The sequence below is a fragment of the Microcaecilia unicolor genome, chromosome 11 (assembly GCF_901765095.1).
Source record: "Microcaecilia unicolor chromosome 11, aMicUni1.1, whole genome shotgun sequence".
Lineage (NCBI taxonomy): Eukaryota > Metazoa > Chordata > Amphibia > Gymnophiona > Siphonopidae > Microcaecilia > Microcaecilia unicolor.
The window spans coordinates 190,052,641-190,074,460 of record NC_044041.1 but is presented as its reverse complement, the minus strand read 5'-3'; the positions used below and the strand labels follow the sequence as shown (position 1 = coordinate 190,074,460).

General features: G+C 43.1%; 1 protein-coding gene across 4 annotated transcripts in view; it reads right to left on the bottom strand.

Annotated features, from left to right (window-relative positions):
- L3MBTL3 (L3MBTL histone methyl-lysine binding protein 3) overlaps positions 1-21,820 on the bottom strand; it is a 91,909-nt gene that overhangs the window by 26,538 nt on the left and 43,551 nt on the right. For all 4 annotated transcript variants that reach the window (XM_030217869.1, XM_030217865.1, XM_030217868.1 and 1 more), the window contains 4 exons: positions 17,607-17,758; positions 14,760-14,836; positions 5,414-5,499; positions 3,978-4,088 (listed from right to left, as the gene is read on the bottom strand). In XM_030217869.1, the coding sequence (XP_030073729.1) occupies positions 3,978-4,088; positions 5,414-5,499; positions 14,760-14,836; positions 17,607-17,758 (426 nt within the window). The remainder of the gene's footprint in view (positions 1-3,977; positions 4,089-5,413; positions 5,500-14,759; positions 14,837-17,606; positions 17,759-21,820) is intronic.

The following is a 21,820-nucleotide window of genomic DNA, read 5'->3' as shown; positions in this document are numbered from 1 at the left end:
ATTTACTATGTTACTATGTTTTACAAAAGGCTCTTCTGAAAATGTAACATTTTATAAAATATGTATAAAGATGCCAGCAAATATGTATATGTTGCAAATACACAAAGAGTAAGCATCAATATCACAAACCTATATATTCTAGGGGGAAAAAAAGCAGCCACAACTTGGGGCTCTGCACATGCAAGTGCTGATCTTCCAACATACATATATAAGTACCTGATTTCACAAAACTACATGTATAAGGGAAGCCAATTAAGAAGTAGAATGAAGCAATTCTTTTTTGAATTTCTGTGGTGTTATTAGGTACCACAGAAGTAAGCACAACTGTCCCCACAATCACTGTTGGAAATTGCAGGTCCAAACAAGCAGGTAGTTCATACTTACATTTGCCTCAGAGCAGGCATAAATGCAGGTGGTACAATTTTTAAAAATGTGTGTGTAAAACAGAATAGTTTTATATTTCTTTGGATCAGCCAGAACACAATGAATCTCTTGTAATCTATGCATTCCACGGCAATTCTAAATGTAGCATTGCCATGCAGGCCTTCTAAAATGAACTTAATGGTGTTATTTGGATTTTCAGAAGGAATTTGATAAAGGCCCTCTTGAGATTCTCCTCAGGACATTGAAGTCAGTGGATAGCAGATAAGCTGAAATTTGGTCGTCTGCTAATTTCCTTTCCTTGAGACCTACCAGGTCAGTCCAGAACCAATGAGTTATCTCCATCAACCAGTATGGGTCTGTGGCCAAGAAACCAATTCTATGGTTGCTGCCATGGATCCCAACCGTTGCATGTAGTCCCACACACGAGGAGCCCTCTCTGGATCTGCAAAGCTCAGACCTGCTGCTGAAGCTTCTGAAATCTTTGAAATCAGTAGGAAGACATTCATACTCCAGACTTGACAAGGGAGAAAGCTTGCTTTTCCGGAAATTTAACACCCAAATGAGAGACTGCAACACCTGGACCTCAAAGTCAGCATTCCACTTGTACTTGACTACCAAACTGGCTCATATGAGTCAATTATCTAGATATGGATGCACTAATACCCCCCGTTCATGATGAAGTTTTGCAGCCACCATCACTATGACTTTGGAAAATGTTCTTGAGCCGTTGCCAAAGGAAGAGCTTGAAATTGATAATGGTGACCAAAAGCGCAAAGCAAAGAAACGTTTGGTGTTGCCTACCTAGAGAATTTGAAGGTATATATCCTCAAGATCCAAGGAGGTGGGAAACTTGCTGAAGCTAGCTGCCACTATGACAGACCGCAGTTTTTTCTATCCAAACATGTGGAAATCTTTAGTGCTCAATTCACATTGGGTGAAAGACCCCTTCTTTCTTTGGTACCACAAAGTAAATTGAATAATCAGCCTGTCCCCCACTTAAACAGGTGCCACTGCCACAAGTTCCAGCACTCAGAAAAAGTTGCTTCAATCCACAAGAACTGACTTCATGGTACCTCAACACAGCTGCAGTTGCTGCACTGTTTACATGCGAGTCACACACCCACCAAAGGTGGCCTTCACATCGAGCCGATGCTGTACAACATCAGCAAACCACTACTAGAGAAACTGCTCCCTGCCCTAATCAGTAGCCTAATAAAATGGCACTTACCATACCCCCCCCCCCCCAAAGTGAAGACTGCTCCTATTCAGAATCCCCTCTGTGTGCTGCTACATCTGCTCTCAGAAGAAAATTTATTTATTTTTAATAGGGACTCAGAAGAAAAGGTGATGAGGAGGAAAGGAACCCAAGAAGAGATGAAGCCCTGAGGCTCAAATGGAAGGGAGAAACCCCATTCCTCCCAGAATCTTCTGGGTATCCTCACCCGTGGCTTCCAAGGAAGAACCCTGAAATCCTCTAACAGCTTCCCCCACTCAAATGGCAATCCAATTCTCCAACTACGCCAGGAGTAAAAACAGTCCAGAAAAGTACGGAAATCCTATATGGAATGTCCATCAACCATCTGCTGGAGACACAGAAATAATGATGGGCTAAGCCTGCATAGTGCCCTATGTAGGGCAGAGCTCAAATTTGAATGGATCCATCTCCTGGTTAGTAGACATAGCCCATCGGTTCTGGATTGGTCCGATAGAAATGATAAGAAAAGCCATATTGTACAATAAGAACTGGTTAAAGAAAACAAACAGAATTGGACTAAACGGCCAGTTTTCCAAAGTCATAAATGTTCTACAGAAAGGAGCAACAAGGAAGGTGATCAAATCTGCAGATGAAACAAAATTATTCAAAGTTGTTACAGCAGAGGATTATGAAAAACTGTAGGAGGATACTGTGAGACGAGGAGACTGGGTATCTAAATGGCAGAAGACATTTAATGTAAGTATAAACTGATGCAGTTAGAGAAAAATAATCCCAAATAAAAGTACAAAATGCTGGAGTTAGGAATTACTAACCAAGAAAAAGATCATGGCGTCATTATGGAAAATGTGTTGAAATTTTCAACCCAATGTGTTACGGCTGGCAAAAAAGCAAAGATGAAATTAGACTTAACTGCTAAGTTTCTTTCCTTGAGTCCAGCCAGACCAGTCCAGACACTAGGACAAAGAGGAATAGAGCGTTAGGGATTATTCAGAAAGGAATAGAGAACAAAACTGAGACTATCATTATGCCTCTATACAGGTCAACGGCGTGACCACACCTCGAGTACTGTGTGCATTTCTGATTGTTCCATCTCAGAAAGGATATACTGGAACTTCAAAAGGGTCACAGCAGGGCAATAAAAATAATAAAGTGGATTGAATACCTTCCATATAAAGAGACGATAAATAGGTTAGTGCTCTTCAGCTTGGAAAAGAAATGACAGAGGAGAAATGATATAGTTTATAAAAATCACGAGTGAGGTAGAAGACAGTTGTTTATACTTTTCGAACACTAAACCAACACCAGCAGATAAACAAATCATAGAAAGTATTTTTTTTAAGGAGCGCTTAGAAATCTACTGATGGAGGACATAGTCAAAGTGACTAACACACCAGATTTGGATAAGTTTGTGATGGAAAAGTCTATAAAAATGATTAGCCAGGTAGGACTGGGGAATCTATTGCCTGTCCTTGAAATGAGCTATGAAAAACGGGATCTACATTTTGGGGACTGCCAGGAATAGGTTGCTGAACACGACGGACCTTTGTCTATCATTATGTTTTCATAACATTTTATATGTGGTCATTCTGCACATCATGCTCCAAAAAAACATATTTGTGCTGACTTTTCAGGAGGTTTACTGATTGATATTGTTTTTTTCAGGTTCTACATCCCAACAAAAAATGTCTCTTAAACTTAACTGAACACAGGACATGCCAATAATACATTTCCCACAGTTAAATATGTATGTATGTGCAAATACAAGCTTAACAGGCTTTTTGCATATTGCCCAGCTTTTGTGTAGGTAAAAATACATGAACAGCATAATTGTTACAAAGACTACAAGCACTGTCTTTTAATGACGGAGAAAAGAGGATTTCCCAGGGGAGGAGGTAGGTGCATTTTTTCTTTTGATTTTGACAGTACAACATGGTCATTAATGACCACCAAGATTAGATACTTTCCTAGCAGTTAATGCTCTGATGGAGACAGTCATGGACAGAAATCTCCCTATTAATCCAAACCCATCTTAACTGAGTGGAGGGAACAACTGAATTCAATTCCCGATATTATACAGAAGGACTTAACAGAATGTGAACTTCATACTAGCTGAGTAAATAATTTTGCATTTCCTGAGTCAAAAAATGTATCACTTTGCCTACAAACACAAAGCATAATACCTCTTCTTACAGATAGAAAAAGGAATTCCCAAAACACATGGGGGATGTCACAAGCACACATACACACACTTCACTTTTCACCACTTTTATAAATGAAGAGGTCAGAAGTACACAAAATCAGTGCCTGTAGAGTCACGTTCTGAGCAAGGTTCTAATGTAGTTCTAATCCCCAGCACCCCAGTTACAGTCAGCTTTACCTTTATTCGATGATCTTCCTTGTCTACAATGGTTGATACACGTATTAACATAGGGTTCCTCTTGTCTACCACCTCCAGCTTCCTGTTAATTTGAAAGCCATGAGCAGGTCGCTGCAAGGACAAAAAAATTGAAAAAAAAAAAATGGAATGCTACAAATATATAAGGGAAAAATATGGAGTAAACAAGCATAGTGAATGATCTGCCAAGATCACACAGTCAGTGATACAGATAAAACTATAATCCACCATGCCTTATAGGTAGGCACCTTCCAGTTCTAACCTTCATACCCAAAGGCTAAGTTAAACTACACTTTCAGGTTTCCAGTTAGTAATTATTTAACTTACAGCTATCATTATAAAAATCCTGCAGCATCTCTAGTCATCCCCAGCAACATGAATATCAACATCACATTGTGCTGCCATACAGAGATCAGGTCCATGCAGACAGTACCGTACCAATGCCTGCACTACTCAAAGAACAGTCCTCTGTTCTTGGCTATGAAAGCAGACAAGGGGAAGGCCGGGCCAGGCTGAAGACAAGGCAGGGCTCGGCTAAGCTAGAGACAAGGCAGGACTCAGAGGTGGAACTAGAGGCAAACAGGCAAGGCAGGAACTGGAGACAAGACGGACTAGACAAGGCAGGGCTCGGCTAGGCTAGGCTAAAGACAAAGCAGGGCTCAGAGATGGAACAAGAGGCAGGCAGGAACAGCAGATAAGATGGACTAGGCTGGAACAATACAACCTCATTGAGAAGGTGCTGGAGGAGGACATGGGCCTTCCTTAATGAGCACAGGCCTGTGAGGTTTAACCTGGCACACCTGCTTGGTCTTCCACTGTTAGCCCTATAAACTATGGGCTGTGGCGCGCATTTGCGTCCTAGGAGGCCAACACACCACTGGAGAAGGGAGGGAAGACACCGTCCCTTGTAGCACCACCGAAGCGGTGGGTGGGTGGGTGGGTGGGGTGGGGCAGGGCAGGAGTCACGGCAGGCCGTGACAATAAGCAAAAAAAAAAAAGAAAAGCATGGATCCAAACACCTCTTGTAGATCTGACCACATCTGAAAATGAAGAGCTAAGAAAACACTTAATTTGAACTACGCCACTGTCTCTTTCAAATCTGCAACCAAGGCCTTTATAAACAGGCATAGTCATTGTCAATGCATCTTTCCTCTGATCCTCAATAAACGATCACCACATTTCATCCCCTACCTCCACATCAAAATTCCTGTTCCTTCCTCTTCACTCACCACAAATAGTGATAGACCCAGTCCAACCGTTAAGAGGGCATGTGATGTTCTGATCAAGTCATTCCAACATTTTTTTTACTGCTGAAGACTATTCTTACCAAAGTGTATACTCTCAATGGGGTGGCCTTGGAACTCATCTTTTTCATCAGTTTAAAAGTTCTAACGACATCTGACAGTTTCACTTCTTACCAGTTTAAAAGCTCTTGCTGGAGCAGCCTGTGAACCAGTTTCTTCCAAGTATTTTTCCCAAGTAAAACTCTTAGGATCTTTATAATCTGCAAAAGGCAAAAAGACCAACTGAAGTGACTGAGACTGTTTTACATGCAGGAAAGGGCTTTTTTTTTTTTTTTTAAATAAAAATGTATGACTGCAAATGCACATAAAAAGTACAGGCATTCCCTGGGGTACAGCTTGGGTGAAACTAAGGCAGATTGTGATGTATGAACAGGCAACTCCTACCACTATAGTGAAGTGGGGTGCTGGTTTCATGGTGGGGAGATGCTGGCACGAGCAAGTCCTCTAGATTTGGGCCTGGAGGGTAAAGAGATTGCTTCACAGGTACCTGCGAGAGGCAAATTGCAATGTGGGCACAGTGGCCATTTTGGGGCCTGGTTTTCGGGTTGCGCTAACCTCCCTCAAATACCCAATCCAGCTCCAGATGGAGTGGGTGGGGGTGGGGGGTTGGATTCAGCCAGTGTTCACAAGGGACCCTTGGAGGAGTAGCAAACGAGCAGGGTCCCCTGGACCAGGTGTGAAGAAAACAGTGTGTTTTAAGCCTGTAAAATATATATATTCCTGCCTTATGTCCTGAAGTGTATTTCTCCTATTTGGCCAGCAGGTTCTGTTTCTTTGCTGTAAAGCTGTAACAGGGAACTGAATGTTCTTTTTCTTTAACACAAGCAGGAAGCAAGCAACAGTATACTTGTTGACTGGGCTCTGATTGGCCCAGGAGCTCATTTCCTTTCCTTTACTGATTTTGCCTCCAGTTTCAGCCAGGGAGAAGAGAGAGAGAGAGAGAGAGAAAGCTCTTTGCTGAAACCCTGTAAAAAAATAGTTATATTTGATAACTGGTGAACAGCTATATGCCCTGATCTCCCCAGGTACTTTCTAAGAAGTAAGCAAATGTTTAGTGTTACAATTGATACATATTTCAGCTATTGTTTGCTGATTGCACTAGCTTGTTCCACTGTTCGATTTTTAAAAGACAATAAACAATATTTAGTTTATTGCCCGTCAGGACTGATAAAGAATCCTGGTGGTTGTTGAGTCTGCGAGTGCTTTCTGGGAACTGTGGAACCACTGGGAGTGTGACCCCAGTAACCTAGAAATCACTGGGAATAATTTGAGAGCAGGAGACTCGCCCAGAGGCGGTTGTGACCCAGTCGGTGGGAGGAAGGTGGTAGTGTACAAGCGGCAGGTGCAGGTGGACCTGAGCTGTGCTGGGGATAGACCCTCTAAGTGGCCGCAGGGTAACCTCAGGCGGGTGGCTAAGATTTTCCTGACACAAAGGGATTGCTTTTTACTTTGAGTTTGTATTGTTGTTATACAAAGCCTTTTTGTTAAGGCAAAGTCAAGGGTCTTCTCCTACACTGGATCTGAAGTTCCTGTCTCAGTTCTTGGAAGTGCTAAAACCCAGTATATAGTATATCTGTATCCCCAGCATGAATGAGATTATTCAGTTGTTTCAGAAGTGAAATCCAGCTGTTGAAGCTCTTCCAGCCTGACAGACCAGGAGGGTCATCTTGGGAAACTTCAGAAGAGGACAGCTTCCTGTTGGTGAAGGTGGTGATCCTTCTGTGGTCTACTCTTCAGCGGGGAAGAGTTGCTGTCCACAATTAACCAACTTTCAGAAGCTCTAACCATTTTAAAGGCTCCAGTGAAGGAGGCAGAGGCCTTGGAGGATCCCGTTTTGAAAGGGTTACAGAAGCCCACTACATTCTTTATAGTTCATCAAGCAATTAGAGACCTGATCTTACTTGACTGACACACTTCAGAAGTCAGCCTTAGAGTAGGCAGAATCATGAGTACGGTACATCCCTGGAAGAGGAAGACAAGCTGAAGGTGCCCATGATGAATGCCTTGGTGACAAAGTACCTTCAGAATTGGAAGACTGAGGCTTTATTGAAGTAAGAATTTAAAGCAGCAGCCTAGGGCATACAAGCAGCTATACGCAGCAGTTACATGCCCAGGGCCTGTTTGCTTAGGGTCCAGCAATTATCCTTGGATCCTTGAGGGATGGGGGATGGATCCAAAGGAAGCTGCATTTTAGAGGCTGATCTGGTGTATGTGGTGGATGCCCTGTATGACTTGATTAGGGCTGCCACCAGAAGTATGAAGGTAACAGAAGACTCGGAAAAGCTAGTCAAGGACCCAGGAGAGACTAAGCCTCAGAGATCACAGCCCAGAGAAAGAATTTGAGATGCATGATGGTATCATCTGGGAAGGGGAGTATCATCTCAGTGATTCTGGCATACAAGCAGGGTGTGGTCCTTTCAAACCAACAGGAAAAGGGACACTGCAGGATCTAAGACAGCTGGGACCCCAAGATGTGCCCAATGATGGGGAGGGTGGTCCCCTCCTCAGACGAGTGGCTAGGAGTTTGGCTGTCCAACTTTTTTGAGGCGTGGACTTGGGTTACATCACACCAATGGATACTCAATGTTGTGAGGTAGGGTTATGTCTTAGAATTTTCCTGCCTTATTGTAGATGCTTTCATTGGGGGAATGGCTGAAGTTATTGGTGGCCCACCCTCCTGAAGAAGCCATATGAGGTATTCTGTTGTTCAGAGTCTGCCAAATCCTCAAATTAACCAATAGTGCTGTGCCCAGGCCCTGCATAATATAAAAACATAAGACATAGGGACTAGCTTATGAACCTCAACATGTATACACTGGGGGTGAGGGGATATGATAGAGACATTTAAATACATCAGTGGCACTGATGTACAGAGGGTGAGCCTTTTTCAAATGAAGGAAAACTCTAGAATGAGAAGGCATAGGATGAAGTTAAGAGGAAACAGACTTAGGAGGAATCTAAGAAAATACTCTTTCACAGAAAGGGTGGTGGATGCACGGAATGGCCTCCCAGTGGAGGTCTTGGAGACGAGGACTGTATCAGAATTTAAGAAAGCATGGGACAGGCACATGGGATCCCTTAGGAAAAAGAGGAGTTAGTGGTTACTGAGGATGGACCATTTGGCCTTTATCTGCTATCATGTTTCTATTAGAACATCAGTGCTGTATTCTGTTGCTTAAGAGCTACGGATGAGATAAAAAGTGTGCTTCTAAAAAGATTCCAGCTAGGAATACTATTATCCTCTGGGTCAGAGACCCTTTCCCCCTGGAATGGTGGCATCTATGGAAACCACTGGAACTTAAGTATCTCCCTCAGGCAGATTAGCTGTTTCCCACATACTGAGGTATCAAAAATAGAGTGCAAGCTTACTTGTGGAGAAGCTCACTGCACTTGAATCAGGCTCTCAAGACCATCTCCATATTGGGTTTCCTCACCAAAAGTAAAGTTCAGAGAGGAGGAAAAAAAAAATCACCATGCTCAGGGACCCCAGAGCAGGAATCAGCCAAAGGAAGCTCTACTCTCCATAAGAATGAGACTAGTGACAGACCAATCCTTATTGACACCGGAATCAAACACTCATCTGGAAGGGGGTCTAACTCTAGGCACTACTGTGCAGACTGAAAATCTTGACTGAGAAACACCCAGTGGCGCTCAGGACCTCCACTTGCAATGCCAGAATGTTAAAATAAAATGAACTTGAGAAAGTCCTCCCAGATAATAAGGAAAAAGTAATCTCTACTCTCAGGTACTCCCATTGCTATATGTCCCCTTTTTTTTTTTGGGGGGGGGGGGGGGGGGGAGGGGGGAAGTAAGCTTAACACCTCATGCGAGATACCCATCTGTTCAACTGATGTCCAGTTTTCCAACTGGGTTAGGAACTGTTTCAGTAAACAGCCAAGAGCTGCATGGTCCACCCATTGACATTCTCTGTAGACAGAGAAATACTGAATATCTAAGGTGCATGGTGACTTTTATTGGGCAAGCATGCATAAATACTTTTTTTTTTCCTTTCTGTCTCCATCTGCTATTCAACAGTCACAATTCACAGGTTCTGAACTGGTCTGGTGAGGATACTCAGGAAAGACTGTTTGTTCTCTTCAAGAGCCCAAAGAAAGTGGAAGTTGCAATAAACTCTATGATAGCACAGTGGCTCAAGGAGACAGTCTCAGTAGTTTATATTTTGTGGTATGTGTGGTGCCTAACGGATTGAGAGACCATTTGATCAGACTTGATTTGATTTAATTTGATACCACTTAATACAGTTGCGTTTTAAAGTGGTTTACAATAAAACAGGCACATACAATGAATGTTCTAACAAGTAAAACCAAACAATAAAATTGCTTAACCAAAATCAAAGAAAAAATCATCGGCTGAAGTTCATGCAGTGTTCTCTCTCAGAAATCTGTAAGGCAGCTCTAAATGGTCATTGCTGCATTCTTTTGATAAACACTACCAGCTATATGTTTTTGTTAGAAAACATAGCCTTTGGGGCAAGGGTGCTTACAGCATGCATTTTGCAATCCCGCTCAGTGTAAAGGGGGGGGGGGGTTATTACATCTCACACATTTGGATTTGTGGACAATAAGGAGGGGAAAATTTGGTCTTACCTGACTATTTTCTTTCCTTAAGTTCTACCAGATTAGTCCAGAGTCCCACCCTGGGTTTCAGTGGTTTGGAGTACAGAGTGTTTTGGCATAGTGTACATACAGTGGTGGAAATAAGTATTTGATCCCTTGCTGATTTTGTAAGTTTGCCCACTGACAAAGACATGAGCAGCCCATAATTGAAGGGTAGGTTATTGGTAACAGTGAGAGATAGCACATCACAAATTAAATCCGGAAAATCACATTGTGGAAAGTATATGAATTTATTTGCATTCTGCAGAGGGAAATAAGTATTTGATCCCCCACCAACCAGTAAGAGATCTGGCCCCTACAGACCAGGTAGATGCTCCAAATCAACTCGTTACCTGCATGACAGACAGCTGTCGGCAATGGTCACCTGTATGAAAGACACCTGTCCACAGACTCAGTGAATCAGTCAGACTCTAACCTCTACAAAATGGCCAAGAGCAAGGAGCTGTCTAAGGATGTCAGGGACAAGATCATACACCTGCACAAGGCTGGAATGGGCTACAAAACCATCAGTAAGACGCTGGGCGAGAAGGAGACAACTGTTGGTGCCATAGTAAGAAAATGGAAGAAGTACAAAATGACTGTCAATCGACAAAGATCTGGGGCTCCACGCAAAATCTCACCTCGTGGGGTATCCTTGATCATGAGGAAGGTTAGAAATCAGCCTACAACTACAAGGGGGGAACTTGTCAATGATCTCAAGGCAGCTGGGACCACTGTCACCACGAAAACCATTGGTAACACATTACGACATAACGGATTGCAATCCTGCAGTGCCCGCAAGGTCCCCCTGCTCCGGAAGGCACATGTGACGGCCCGTCTGAAGTTTGCCAGTGAACACCTGGATGATGCCGAGAGTGATTGGGAGAAGGTGCTGTGGTCAGATGAGACAAAAATTGAGCTCTTTGGCATGAACTCAACTCGCCGTGTTTGGAGGAAGAGAAATGCTGCCTATGACCCAAAGAACACCGTCCCCACTGTCAAGCATGGAGGTGGAAATGTTATGTTTTGGGGGTGTTTCTCTGCTAAGGGCACAGGACTACTTCACCGCATCAATGGGAGAATGGATGGGGCCATGTACCGTACAATTCTGAGTGACAACCTCCTTCCCTCCGCCAGGGCCTTAAAAATGGGTCGTGGCTGGGTCTTCCAGCACGACAATGACCCAAAACATACAGCCAAGGCAACAAAGGAGTGGCTCAGGAAGAAGCACATTAGGGTCATGGAGTGGCCTAGCCAGTCACCAGACCTTAATCCCATTGAAAACTTATGGAGGGAGCTGAAGCTGCGAGTTGCCAAGCGACAGCCCAGAACTCTTAATGATTTAGAGATGATCTGCAAAGAGGAGTGGACCAAAATTCCTCCTGACATGTGTGCAAACCTCATCATCAACTACAGAAGACGTCTGACCGCTGTGCTTGCCAACAAGGGTTTTGCCACCAAGTATTAGGTCTTGTTTGCCAGAGGGATTAAATACTTATTTCCCTCTGCAGAATGCAAATAAATTCATATACTTTCCACAATGTGATTTTCCGGATTTAATTTGTGATGTGCTATCTCTCACTGTTACCAATAACCTACCCTTCAATTATGGGCTGCTCATGTCTTTGTCAGTGGGCAAACTTACAAAATCAGCAAGGGATCAAATACTTATTTCCACCACTGTAGGTCTATTGCAGTTCTTTGCAGCCAAATCTCTTTTGGGACACCCTGGTTTTGTGGATGGGTTTCCAGTGTAGGATGGGAATCCTCCAAGGTCTATATTTGTTTTGTTATAATAATATTTTGAGGAGCAATTGGTTGCATGGTGCTCTATATAGGGCAGGGCTCACAAAACTTTGTTCTCTGCCTCCACCTGCCAGTACAGGGGCATAACTCACATATCTAGACTGATCTGGTAGAAGTTAAGGAAAGAAAAATCAGGAGGCAAGACCATTTTTCCCTTTCATAGGTGGCAGTTTGTAGGTCAAATTTATAAAAGTTAAATAGTCAACCCAAACATTTCCACAGAAAGTCCAATCTAAACAGACAGGAATAATTTTGTGTGTGCATGTTCTAGAAGAAATCAGTCCATATACACATATTTTCTATTATAAGCATGTAAGTGCCTATTCCATCCCTGCCCCACCTATTGCCCAGGCCTGGGAATGTCTACACACATTTTCCATAAAAGTAGGAGCTATCTACCTAATATTTAACTGCAGTGGTCAGCAATTCGGCAAAGCACCAACCACAGTGGTTAAAAAGGATATTCAGTGCTGGTACCCAGATACCAGTCAGAACTGAATATTCGATTTCTGCACTGACAACGAACTGCTACCCAGTCAGCAGCCATATTTCAGACCACTAACCAGATAAAGTTAGGATAGCCTTGTTGCTGCCCTAAATTTTAGCCAGTTAGCTAGCCAGCTACTGGTCTGAATATGGGCACTGACCAGATAACCTCTGATTCTGCCCAAGCTCCACCCACAGAACCTCTCCACTGTTCCGATAATGCCAAGATGGCGAGAGGAAATACTGAGTGGCACCGCCACAGAATATCCCTCTCAGCAGCACTAATCCAGTTAGCAGCTGCTAACCGCTAAGTGCATTTGAAAATCTACCTCTATGTTTTGAGAGATTACTTTTATACACATACTAGTAAAGAAGGCCCGTTTCTCAGAGCAATGAAACGGGCGCTAGCAAGGTTTTTTTCCTGTGTGTGAGAGTGAGACAGAGAGACAGAGTAAAAGTGTGAGTAACAGAGTGAGGCTGTCTGTGTGAGAGTGTGTGTGTGAGAAAGAATGAGAGTGTGCGGCAACCACCTCCCCCCCCCCTAGTTAAAGAGGCCTTTAGATATAACAGTAGTCCCTGGGCAACTGCTCCTTTCAGCCATTGGATTAAATATTCCTTTCTAGTGTATTAGAACAAGAAGTAGATCATGGCTGGAGGCTCCTTACAGCCTTGATCTGTCATCATAGTGTTCCCATTATGTGTAAAACAGTGAAAGAAAGAAAATGGAAGTTAACCTTTGTGGAAAGCATAATGAAATTACTCATGCATGTGTCACTTTGAGTGTAGCTGTTTGTGTGTGCTATGCGGTGCTTCCATGGTAAAGTAAAACTGCCAGAGGGGTTACATACCATTGTCCTTGCCATGGCAAGAACTGAAATCCAATGGTAATGTTGTTAGGGTGTTGCTAACAGTAAGAACCTTCTCCTCCACAATGATATGGTTCCTAAAGTTGCTTGTTAGAAATCATTAACAGGTTTTTACCAGCTGCACAGGCTGTTAAATGAACCTTAAGCAATAGCTGTATGACAACAGTATGGGCATACCAATTCAAATTAAAAAGTTTGGTTGGTGCCAATTTCATCATGTAGTATGCCCTAGTTTAAGAAGCTGATATGTTACTGTGGTGTTTTGTTTAATTTACAGAAGGTGTAATAAGAGCACCCGGCCGTAAAAAAATAATCCGGTTGTCCTTATTAAAGTTTGCTATCAAGTTTTTTGGAAGTCGTTGACCCTCCCCCCCCCCCCCCCCCGAGGTCACCGCACCTCCTCCCCCGAGGTGGAGGCAGGCATCGTTTTCAACTAATTCACCTGACTGAAGTCCTGCTGAGTGTAAAAGAAGCACAGAAGAGCAGAGGGCAGGCTCGCCTTCAGCGTTCCCCTGCTCTGTCAGCGTCCCGGCCAACAGTAAACAAGAAATGAGGGCGGGCCGCTGAGAAAGCAGGGGAAGGCTGAAGGCGAGCCTGCCCTCTGCTCTTCTGTGCTTCTTTTACAATCAGGAGGACTTCAGTCAGGTGAATTAGTTGAAAGCGATGCCTGCCTCCACCTCGGGGGGGGGGGGGGGGGGGGGGGGTGCGGCGGTAAGTCCAGGCGGTTGGGCAGCCCGCTGAGAGAGAAGGGGAATGACTGCAGTCAGCTTAAATGAGTTGAAAGCGTTGTGTGTGTGTGTGACATGAGACCCCCGGTGTGCCAATCAGATTGGAGACACGGGACCAGGCAGCCTCACATTGCAGCTCGTGTATCGGTGCTTGGTGCATCCGTGCCGGTCCTCCGTGGCTCCGCCCTCGACGTCATGACGTTTGACGCGAGGGCGGGGCAGACAGTCATGGTGCCACTGCGATCTACACCATGACGGAAGCTGGAGAGGAAAAATGTGGCTTCATTAGAACGTTGGGGTTGTGAATTATGTCCGGAAGGGGCGTGGCTGAGGGCGGGTCTTTGAGTGAGGGTGAGTGGTGGGACAGCTTAGGAGGGTGAGTGGTCCTGACAGCCTACCCTAGGAACAGTAGATTCAGTGCTTCACTGAACGTTGGAGGTGAGAATTATTTATATAGATATCCTGAGAAAATTTTATAAGCATTTACTTGAGCATATTTAAAAATAGTGTTTCACATGCTCATCATTTAGTAAAGGCTGAGGAATGATTCAAATAATCAATTTAGAAAACAGATCTTTTCCTTTCTAGGCCACCAATTTTAATCATGCTCACCTCCAATTGTAAGTGGGAATGACTACCACCTGAAAAACTATGGGAAATTACATAGTAGTGTCTCAGTCCAGGTCTCAAAAGACTGCTGTTGACATCATCAAATGCAATCATGGCATCCCTCACTGTTCACTGGCAATCACAGCAGGAAACACTTTCAGGAACAATAGAATAATAATACTGAAATGTACCGAGTCAACAGTAGAGGGAAGTCTTGAATTCACTTTCTATGATTGATTCTAACCTATAAACATCTCTTTCTGTTTCATAAACAGCTTCTACAGAAATAAACTACCCAGGTATTATAATTCAGAAATGACCAGAGGTGAAGGTCCTGCATCAAGCATACCTGGTGGTGTTGTCAGTGTGGTACCTGTCTCCAAGCAGTATCCAACTGGACGAATATATGGACTACTAGCATCACACCTGTAGCCAAAGGATAAAACCAGTACCTGTTAAAGCCTTAAAATAGCAGAGATACTCAATTTCCCACTCTTCATTCTATAAGCATACACAAAGTGACACCCGTGTCTAACAGTATCAGCTATAAATACAGAACCTGATAAACCCACAACTGACTTATCTGAGCATGTGTGAGTGATTAAAGGGGATCTAGACCATCACAAAATCCTTTAGTCAATTTTTTTAAATACTAATCCTCCGGGAAATTTCTTTCACTGAAAATAGTGGGAACACACATTTTGAAATCTTGCAGTCTGTTGGGAACATATCAGCGAGAGTCCACCACAAGGAACAGTGTGTTTAAAACTCCAACGCCCATGCTTTACACCACCACCAAAATATGTATATTTTAAAAAGATGTTAATTCACACCAAGACACTATATTCTAAAAGAGTTTTCAAGCTATTAATATGGACTATCATATGTAGCTCCACACACTGAAATGCCACTCTATGTAGGCTTCAAGTATAATCATCAGTCAAAGGTTGGTCTATTTAAAATTCTATTTATTTTTTTCAGAAGCCAGAAGCTATTATGGACAATATTGTCAGAATTATTTTCTATAAAAGAAATGGGTGATCAAAGCTATCCTGGAATAGTTGTACTTGAAACATATGCCTGCAGAGTGACTTTATATGAAGATAAGTAAAAACTTTTAAATAATTTTATGGTATTCCTGAGTATAAGAGATATAATTTTTATGATTTTTGAGGAGTGGGGGAGGGAAGACAGCCAAGATTGGCATGGAAGCAGAAATGAGGTAAACTGACCTCACTCAACACCAGCAGGCTCTCTTGAAGTGGGAACTCACTCCTGCGCATGCCTACATCTGAAAAATTTGAATTTGCTAGGGGATAGCTCTGGCATATTGGTTCCGTTGGATAATATCACCAACTACTATGCCTGCATATCCCGTGTTTGTCTGCGGAGACTGTATTTATTTTTGAGCACGGAGGTAGAAACACACTGAAGTTATACATAAAGATATTTTCTAGGACAAATGATTATATTTGAAGGCTACACAGAGTGGCATTTTAATATACAATGGTCAATATTAATTACATAAGTATTGCCACACTGGGACAGACCAAAGGTCCATCAAGCCCAGCATCCTGTTTCCAACAGTGGCCAATCCAGGTCACAAATACCTGGCAAGATCCCCCAAAAAAGTATAATTTGAAAATTATTTTGGAATATAGCATTCTTGGCTTGAACTAAAAAATACATATATTTTTTGATGGAGTTCATTGGGTGAATTTACTTTTTACTCCATACTGGGTTTGACATCTTTTCTTTTCATACTGAAAGCAAGCAACAGACTAGAAAGTAGAGCAATAAATGTAAAAACAACTGAAGAGAAAGAACATGTAATTTATTAAATCTTATTATAAAACTACAAGACAAATGTATTATCTGACATTATTAGTGGCTACAGCACCGGTCTTGACATCCAGAGGTGGCCGGTTCAAATCTAGCAGCTGCTCCTTGTGATCTTGGGCAAGTCACTTAACCTCCATTGCCTCAGGTACAAAATTAGATTGTGAGCTATGTGCACCTATATTTAGTTATTTCATCTGAAAGTTTTATTGAAGACTTTTTGACAATGGTGCAGAAGAGAGAGATAGACCATCTTGTTCAAATGTATCATTTGGTTTACATATCATGAAGCAAAAAAAAAAAAAAAAAAAAACAACTCAAAAAGTCATAAAAGGGGTCCGAGGGTAGGTGCATAACATGTAACCAGAATATATGGGCTTGACATTATCAGAATTTACACATGAGCCCCCAGTTCTCTCTTTTTTTTTTGGGGGGGGGGGCAATCTCCATCAAACATGCTATTAAAAAAAAAACCAAAACTTATCCTTGGGCATGCTGCGGTCAGTAGTTTTCATGAGTTCACTAATACACACGAGATACATTTGCAAAGAATGAAGACGGTGCATAAAAACATCTTCCAAATATCTTGAAAATCAGACTGGCTACAGGGTAAGAAGATCCGAGGTTAGGCTTGAGAATCACAGAAATAAGAATGCTGCCAACTAAGCCTCTTGAGTGAAAAGTCATTACATAAGTACATAAGTAATGCCACACTGGGAAAAGACCAAGGGTCCATCGAGCCCAGCATCCTGTCCACGACAGTGGCCAATCCAGGCCAAGGGCACCTGGCAAGCTTCCCAAACGTACAAACATTCTATACAATCAAGCCATTGTGACATCACTAATGAGGTTGGCTCTTATTGGTGGAATGAGCCACTATGACATCACAATAGGTTAAATCACTGCTCTATGTAATAAAAGTGAACCAAGTAGAGGACATAAGTACATAAGTAATGCCATATTGGGAAAAGACCAAGGGTCCATCGAGCCCAGCATCCTGTCCACGACAGCGGCCAATCCAGGCCAAGGGCACCTGGCGAGCTTCCCAAACGTACAAACATTCTATACATGTTATTCCCGGAATTGTGGATTTTCCATCACAAAATAAGTTAGCATTAAAATGCTGCATATCACCTCCTATAAAATGGTATGCTTTATGATCCCAGCAGAAAATTACATGTAGAAATGCCTCGCTTATATGAGTAGTGGTACTGGGTGCTTTACAAACGCAATACTTGATTGCCTAGTAGTAAACCGGATAAGGATTCTTCAAGGATGTGAAACACAATATAAAGTCATCCAATTATTTCTGGTGTTCCTGCAAGCACCAGGCAATCTCCATTACTTGTGCCCTCACCAATAATCGTAGCTCTCATCCCAGTTGTCAAAATGGATAAGCAGTCTATTTTCCACCATCTCTGCAATGGTTGCCACACACATAAGTGAGGGGTTCTTTTTGTCCACTGCCTCCAGTTTCATCCCCACCCGGAAACCTGAAGGTGTAACAGGCTGGAAACAGAGATAAACAGCAACACAATGGTAAACTGAGGTCTTACCTGCTAATTTTCTTTCCTTTAGTCACAATAGATCAGTCCAGGACTTGTGGGTTGTGTCTGTCAACCAGCAGATGGAGATAGAGGAGTTCTTTGTGATCTGTCCCTCAAGGGTATTGTACAGCCATGGAAGTCTCAGTATTTTGACTGACAAAGCAATAGAGCTCACATAGAAAAAAATATATCAGTACAATATGAACTATATTAGCATCAATAGGCGTCCAAACATCTTCCCAAGACTGCAGAAGCGGAGATGATCTAGCGAGCCAACCACATAAAAGTGTAAGTAACAAATCCAGTAATATAGCACCCAATCCGTGACACAGAGATAGAAAGCAAATGACAGCTAAATAAAACTATTGAAAAAGCATATAGGAAATGCCATCAAGTAGAGTCCCTACTGAAGAGGGATCCAACGCTTAAATAGTGACTTAATGTTCCACCAGAAAAATGGATTTGATTGAGACGAGAAGTCTGCAATGAGATGAGCATCAGAGCTAGACAAATATGAGGGTGGGTTTCCGGACTGATCTGTTGTGACTGAAGGAAAGAAAATTAGCAGGTAAACATAATTTTACTTTCCTTAGCTTCAACAACAGATCAGTCCAGCACTTGTGGGATGTAGAAAAGCAGTTCACAACTAGGGTGGGAATCCATGCCTGTCACCTGAAACAGATAGGAAATCGGAAGACAAAAGCAACAGAATATCAACATGAAAACATGACATTGAGAGGACTAGAAAAATTAAGCCGTGAAGGGCTCAGGCACAACATACATTGAAAGTCCTAAGAATAAAAGATACTAAAAGGTAGGACTCTGAGGTCACCAAAAACAATGAATAAGACCATAGCAAGAAACTAAAAAACTGCAAGAAGTAGGGAGAGCCAAACTGAACAACAAATGACACTGTACAGATGCATACTGCAAGGACTAGAATGATGAACAGAGCCAAATGTGTCAGCTGCAGGGAGAAAAGGGAACTATCTAGCAGCATGAGGCCAAAGCTCTGAATACAGAGCTGAACTGCAGCTGAACTGGGACTGGGGAGGGGTGTAAAGAGAAGACCGGACCACAGGAGAGAGGGGGACAAGATGATGGACCAAATAAGGGAAGGAGGGGTCAGGGGCGGGGTGCAGGAGCAACGGAAGAGAGAAGCTGGACACAAAGGGAGGGAAAGGGGCACAAAGGGCAGATGCTGGATAGAACAGTTGGGACACACAGAAAAGATGAATGCTGCACACAGAAAGAGAAGAAACTTCAGGACAGGAGACATTGAAAAGAGTTTAAAAAACAAAACAAGAGAAAAGCAGGAGACACACACCAGGACCAATGCAATGCTCAGACTACAAAGCTAAAAATATAAATTACAAAAGTTAAAATAAATAAATAAACAAATAAATAAAGCTTGCTGTTGGTAGTCACCTGCTACAGGGGTCACAAAAGAACCCAGTGTTGGGTCATATCATGGTGCTCTAATAAAGAATTCTTCTACTTCTTGTTTCAAAGTCGTTGTGTCATCCTCTACTCGTCTGGTTCCTTTGGATTCTCATAGAGGTTGTTTCATATTTTTGCTTTGGACTTTGAGACTGCAGACTGGTACTACCAACAGCACAGGTAGGGGTGTTGGTGGGGGAGGAGGGAAGGACTCAGCACTACTGAGTATTGCCCTTTATCAACTACCCATACTCATCTGGTGCACAGCAAATACTGGACCAGGAGTTATGCCTCTTGGGGGCACCTCAACTGTAAATCCCTGCTAAGGAAAGGGGAGGAAGGGAAAGGAACTTGGAAACTTAAGTATTTCCAGACAAGCTCCTTATTTTATCATTCGTTGTCCACTGAAAAGAAAAATTAGTTCAACAAAACTATAATAAAATAGTTTAGGAGCAGATGGGGCTAAGCAGCCAAGGAGTTACATGGGAAACCATCACCATCCTCTGAAAAAGAAAAGAATACTAAGAGTTCCATGGCTGCATGATACCCTTGAGGGATGGATTACAAAGAACTACTTTCTTCTGTCTTCAGCCCCTGGATGATGGGCACAACCCACAAGTCCTGGACTGATCTGTTGTTGATGTTAAGCAAGCAATGAGTTGTAAATCTACCATCTAACTGTAGCTACTTGTTGGCAGATGTGTGCTTCTCCCAGTTTATGATTTCATATGAAACCTGGCCCATATTAGATAGTAGTATTTATCAAAACTATCTAGTTCCTAGTGAAGCATTTAACCCGCTGCTTATTATCAGGTAGAGGCTGCAGATCTCAAAAGGGTGTGTGGCCATGGATGGGTCAGGGGCGTTCTAGAAAGCTAAGGTACTTACCTGTAGTAGATATTCTCAGAGGACAGCAGGCCTATAATTCTCACAGACGGGTAACACGGGTCCATGCAGCTGGTCCAGAGCTTGTAACAAGCTTAAAAAAATGTCTTTGATTGTGAGACGCGATCCATTGTGCATGCATGAGTGTCTTCCCACCCACCTAGAAAGCGTGGGACCAACAGTACAATATAAAGCATAATAAAAAGGAGACAACTCCAAGGGGAGGTGGGAGGGTATGTGAGAACATAAGATCTGCTGTCCTTGGAGAATACCTGTTACAGTCAAGTACCTTCGCTTTCCGAGGACAAGCAGGCCTATAATTCTCAAAAATGGGAATCCCTAGCTACCAGACTCACCAAAAACCAGCACCAGTGGTCAACAGGATCTCACAACAGCGAAGGTAAAAAAGCAATTAAACTATATACAACTGGGTGAGAGTGCAGCCTGGAACAGAACAAAATGGGCTAGGAGGGTGGAGTTGAACTCTAAACCACAAACAAATTCTGCAGCACTAGCTGTCCAAACCGATTGTCACGTTGGGTATCCTGCTCAAGGCAGTACTGAGATATGAATGTGTGGACTGAAGACCACATCGCAGCCTTGCAAATTTCGTCAACGGAGGCTGACCCGAAGTGGCTACCAATGCAGCCATGGCTCTGACACTGTGAGCCCTGACGTGACTCTCAAGGGTCAGTTAGCCTGGGTATAAGTGAATGACATGCAATCTGTCAGCCAACTGGAAATGGTATGTTTCCCAATGGCGACCCCCATCCTATTGGAATCATTTATGGAAGCCATCAAGACCCTGGAGACATCCTCAGGAAGATGCAAGAAAGCAAATTCTAAGCTCTCAACATGCAGACTGTGAGGGCCAGAGACCAGAGGTTGGGAAGCAGAAGAAATCCTTTGTTCTGCGTGATGAGAGTCGAAAAACACTCCAGTCTCCATGGTTCTTTGGATGATTGCTCCCTAATGGCCCTGGCAAATCTGGTTCCCTCTTCTTCTGGAGTTATCAAGATCATGGTTCCACAGTCTTGCTTGAGTTTCAGCAAAGTCTTCTCCACAAGAGGAATGGGCAGATATGCATACAGAAGTCCTGTCCCTCAATGAAGGAGGAAGGCATCCAATGCTGGTCGGTCATGGGCCTGGGGCCTGAAACAGAACTGAGGGACTTTGTGATTGGACCGAGTGGCAAAAAGATCCATCAAAGGGGTGCCCCAAGATCTTGCAGGCAATGCCCATGTTCAGGGACCACTCATATGGTTGCATGACCCTGGCTCAGTCTTGTCGGCCAAGCTATTGAATTTTCCCGCCAGGTAAGTGGCCTTGAGGAGCATCCTGTGCTGGTGTGCACATTATACCTGGACGATCTTTTGGAACAGAGGGGTGGGGGGTGATCCAGTGCCCCCTTGCTTGTTCATGTAGTACATGGCAACCTGATTGTCTGTTTGAATGAGTGCAATTTGGTTGTTTAGGCGATCTCTGAAAACCTTTAAAGCGTTCCCGATTGCCCAGAGTTCCAGAAGATTGATTTAGAGATCTGTTTCCTGGGCTGACCAAGCACCTTGAGTGTGAAGCCAATCTAAACAAGCACCCTACCCTAGGCGGGATGCATCCGTCATCAGCACTTTCGTGGGCTGTGGAATTTGGAATGGGAGTCCCAGAGTCAAACTGGATCAAATTGTCCACCAGAGTAAAG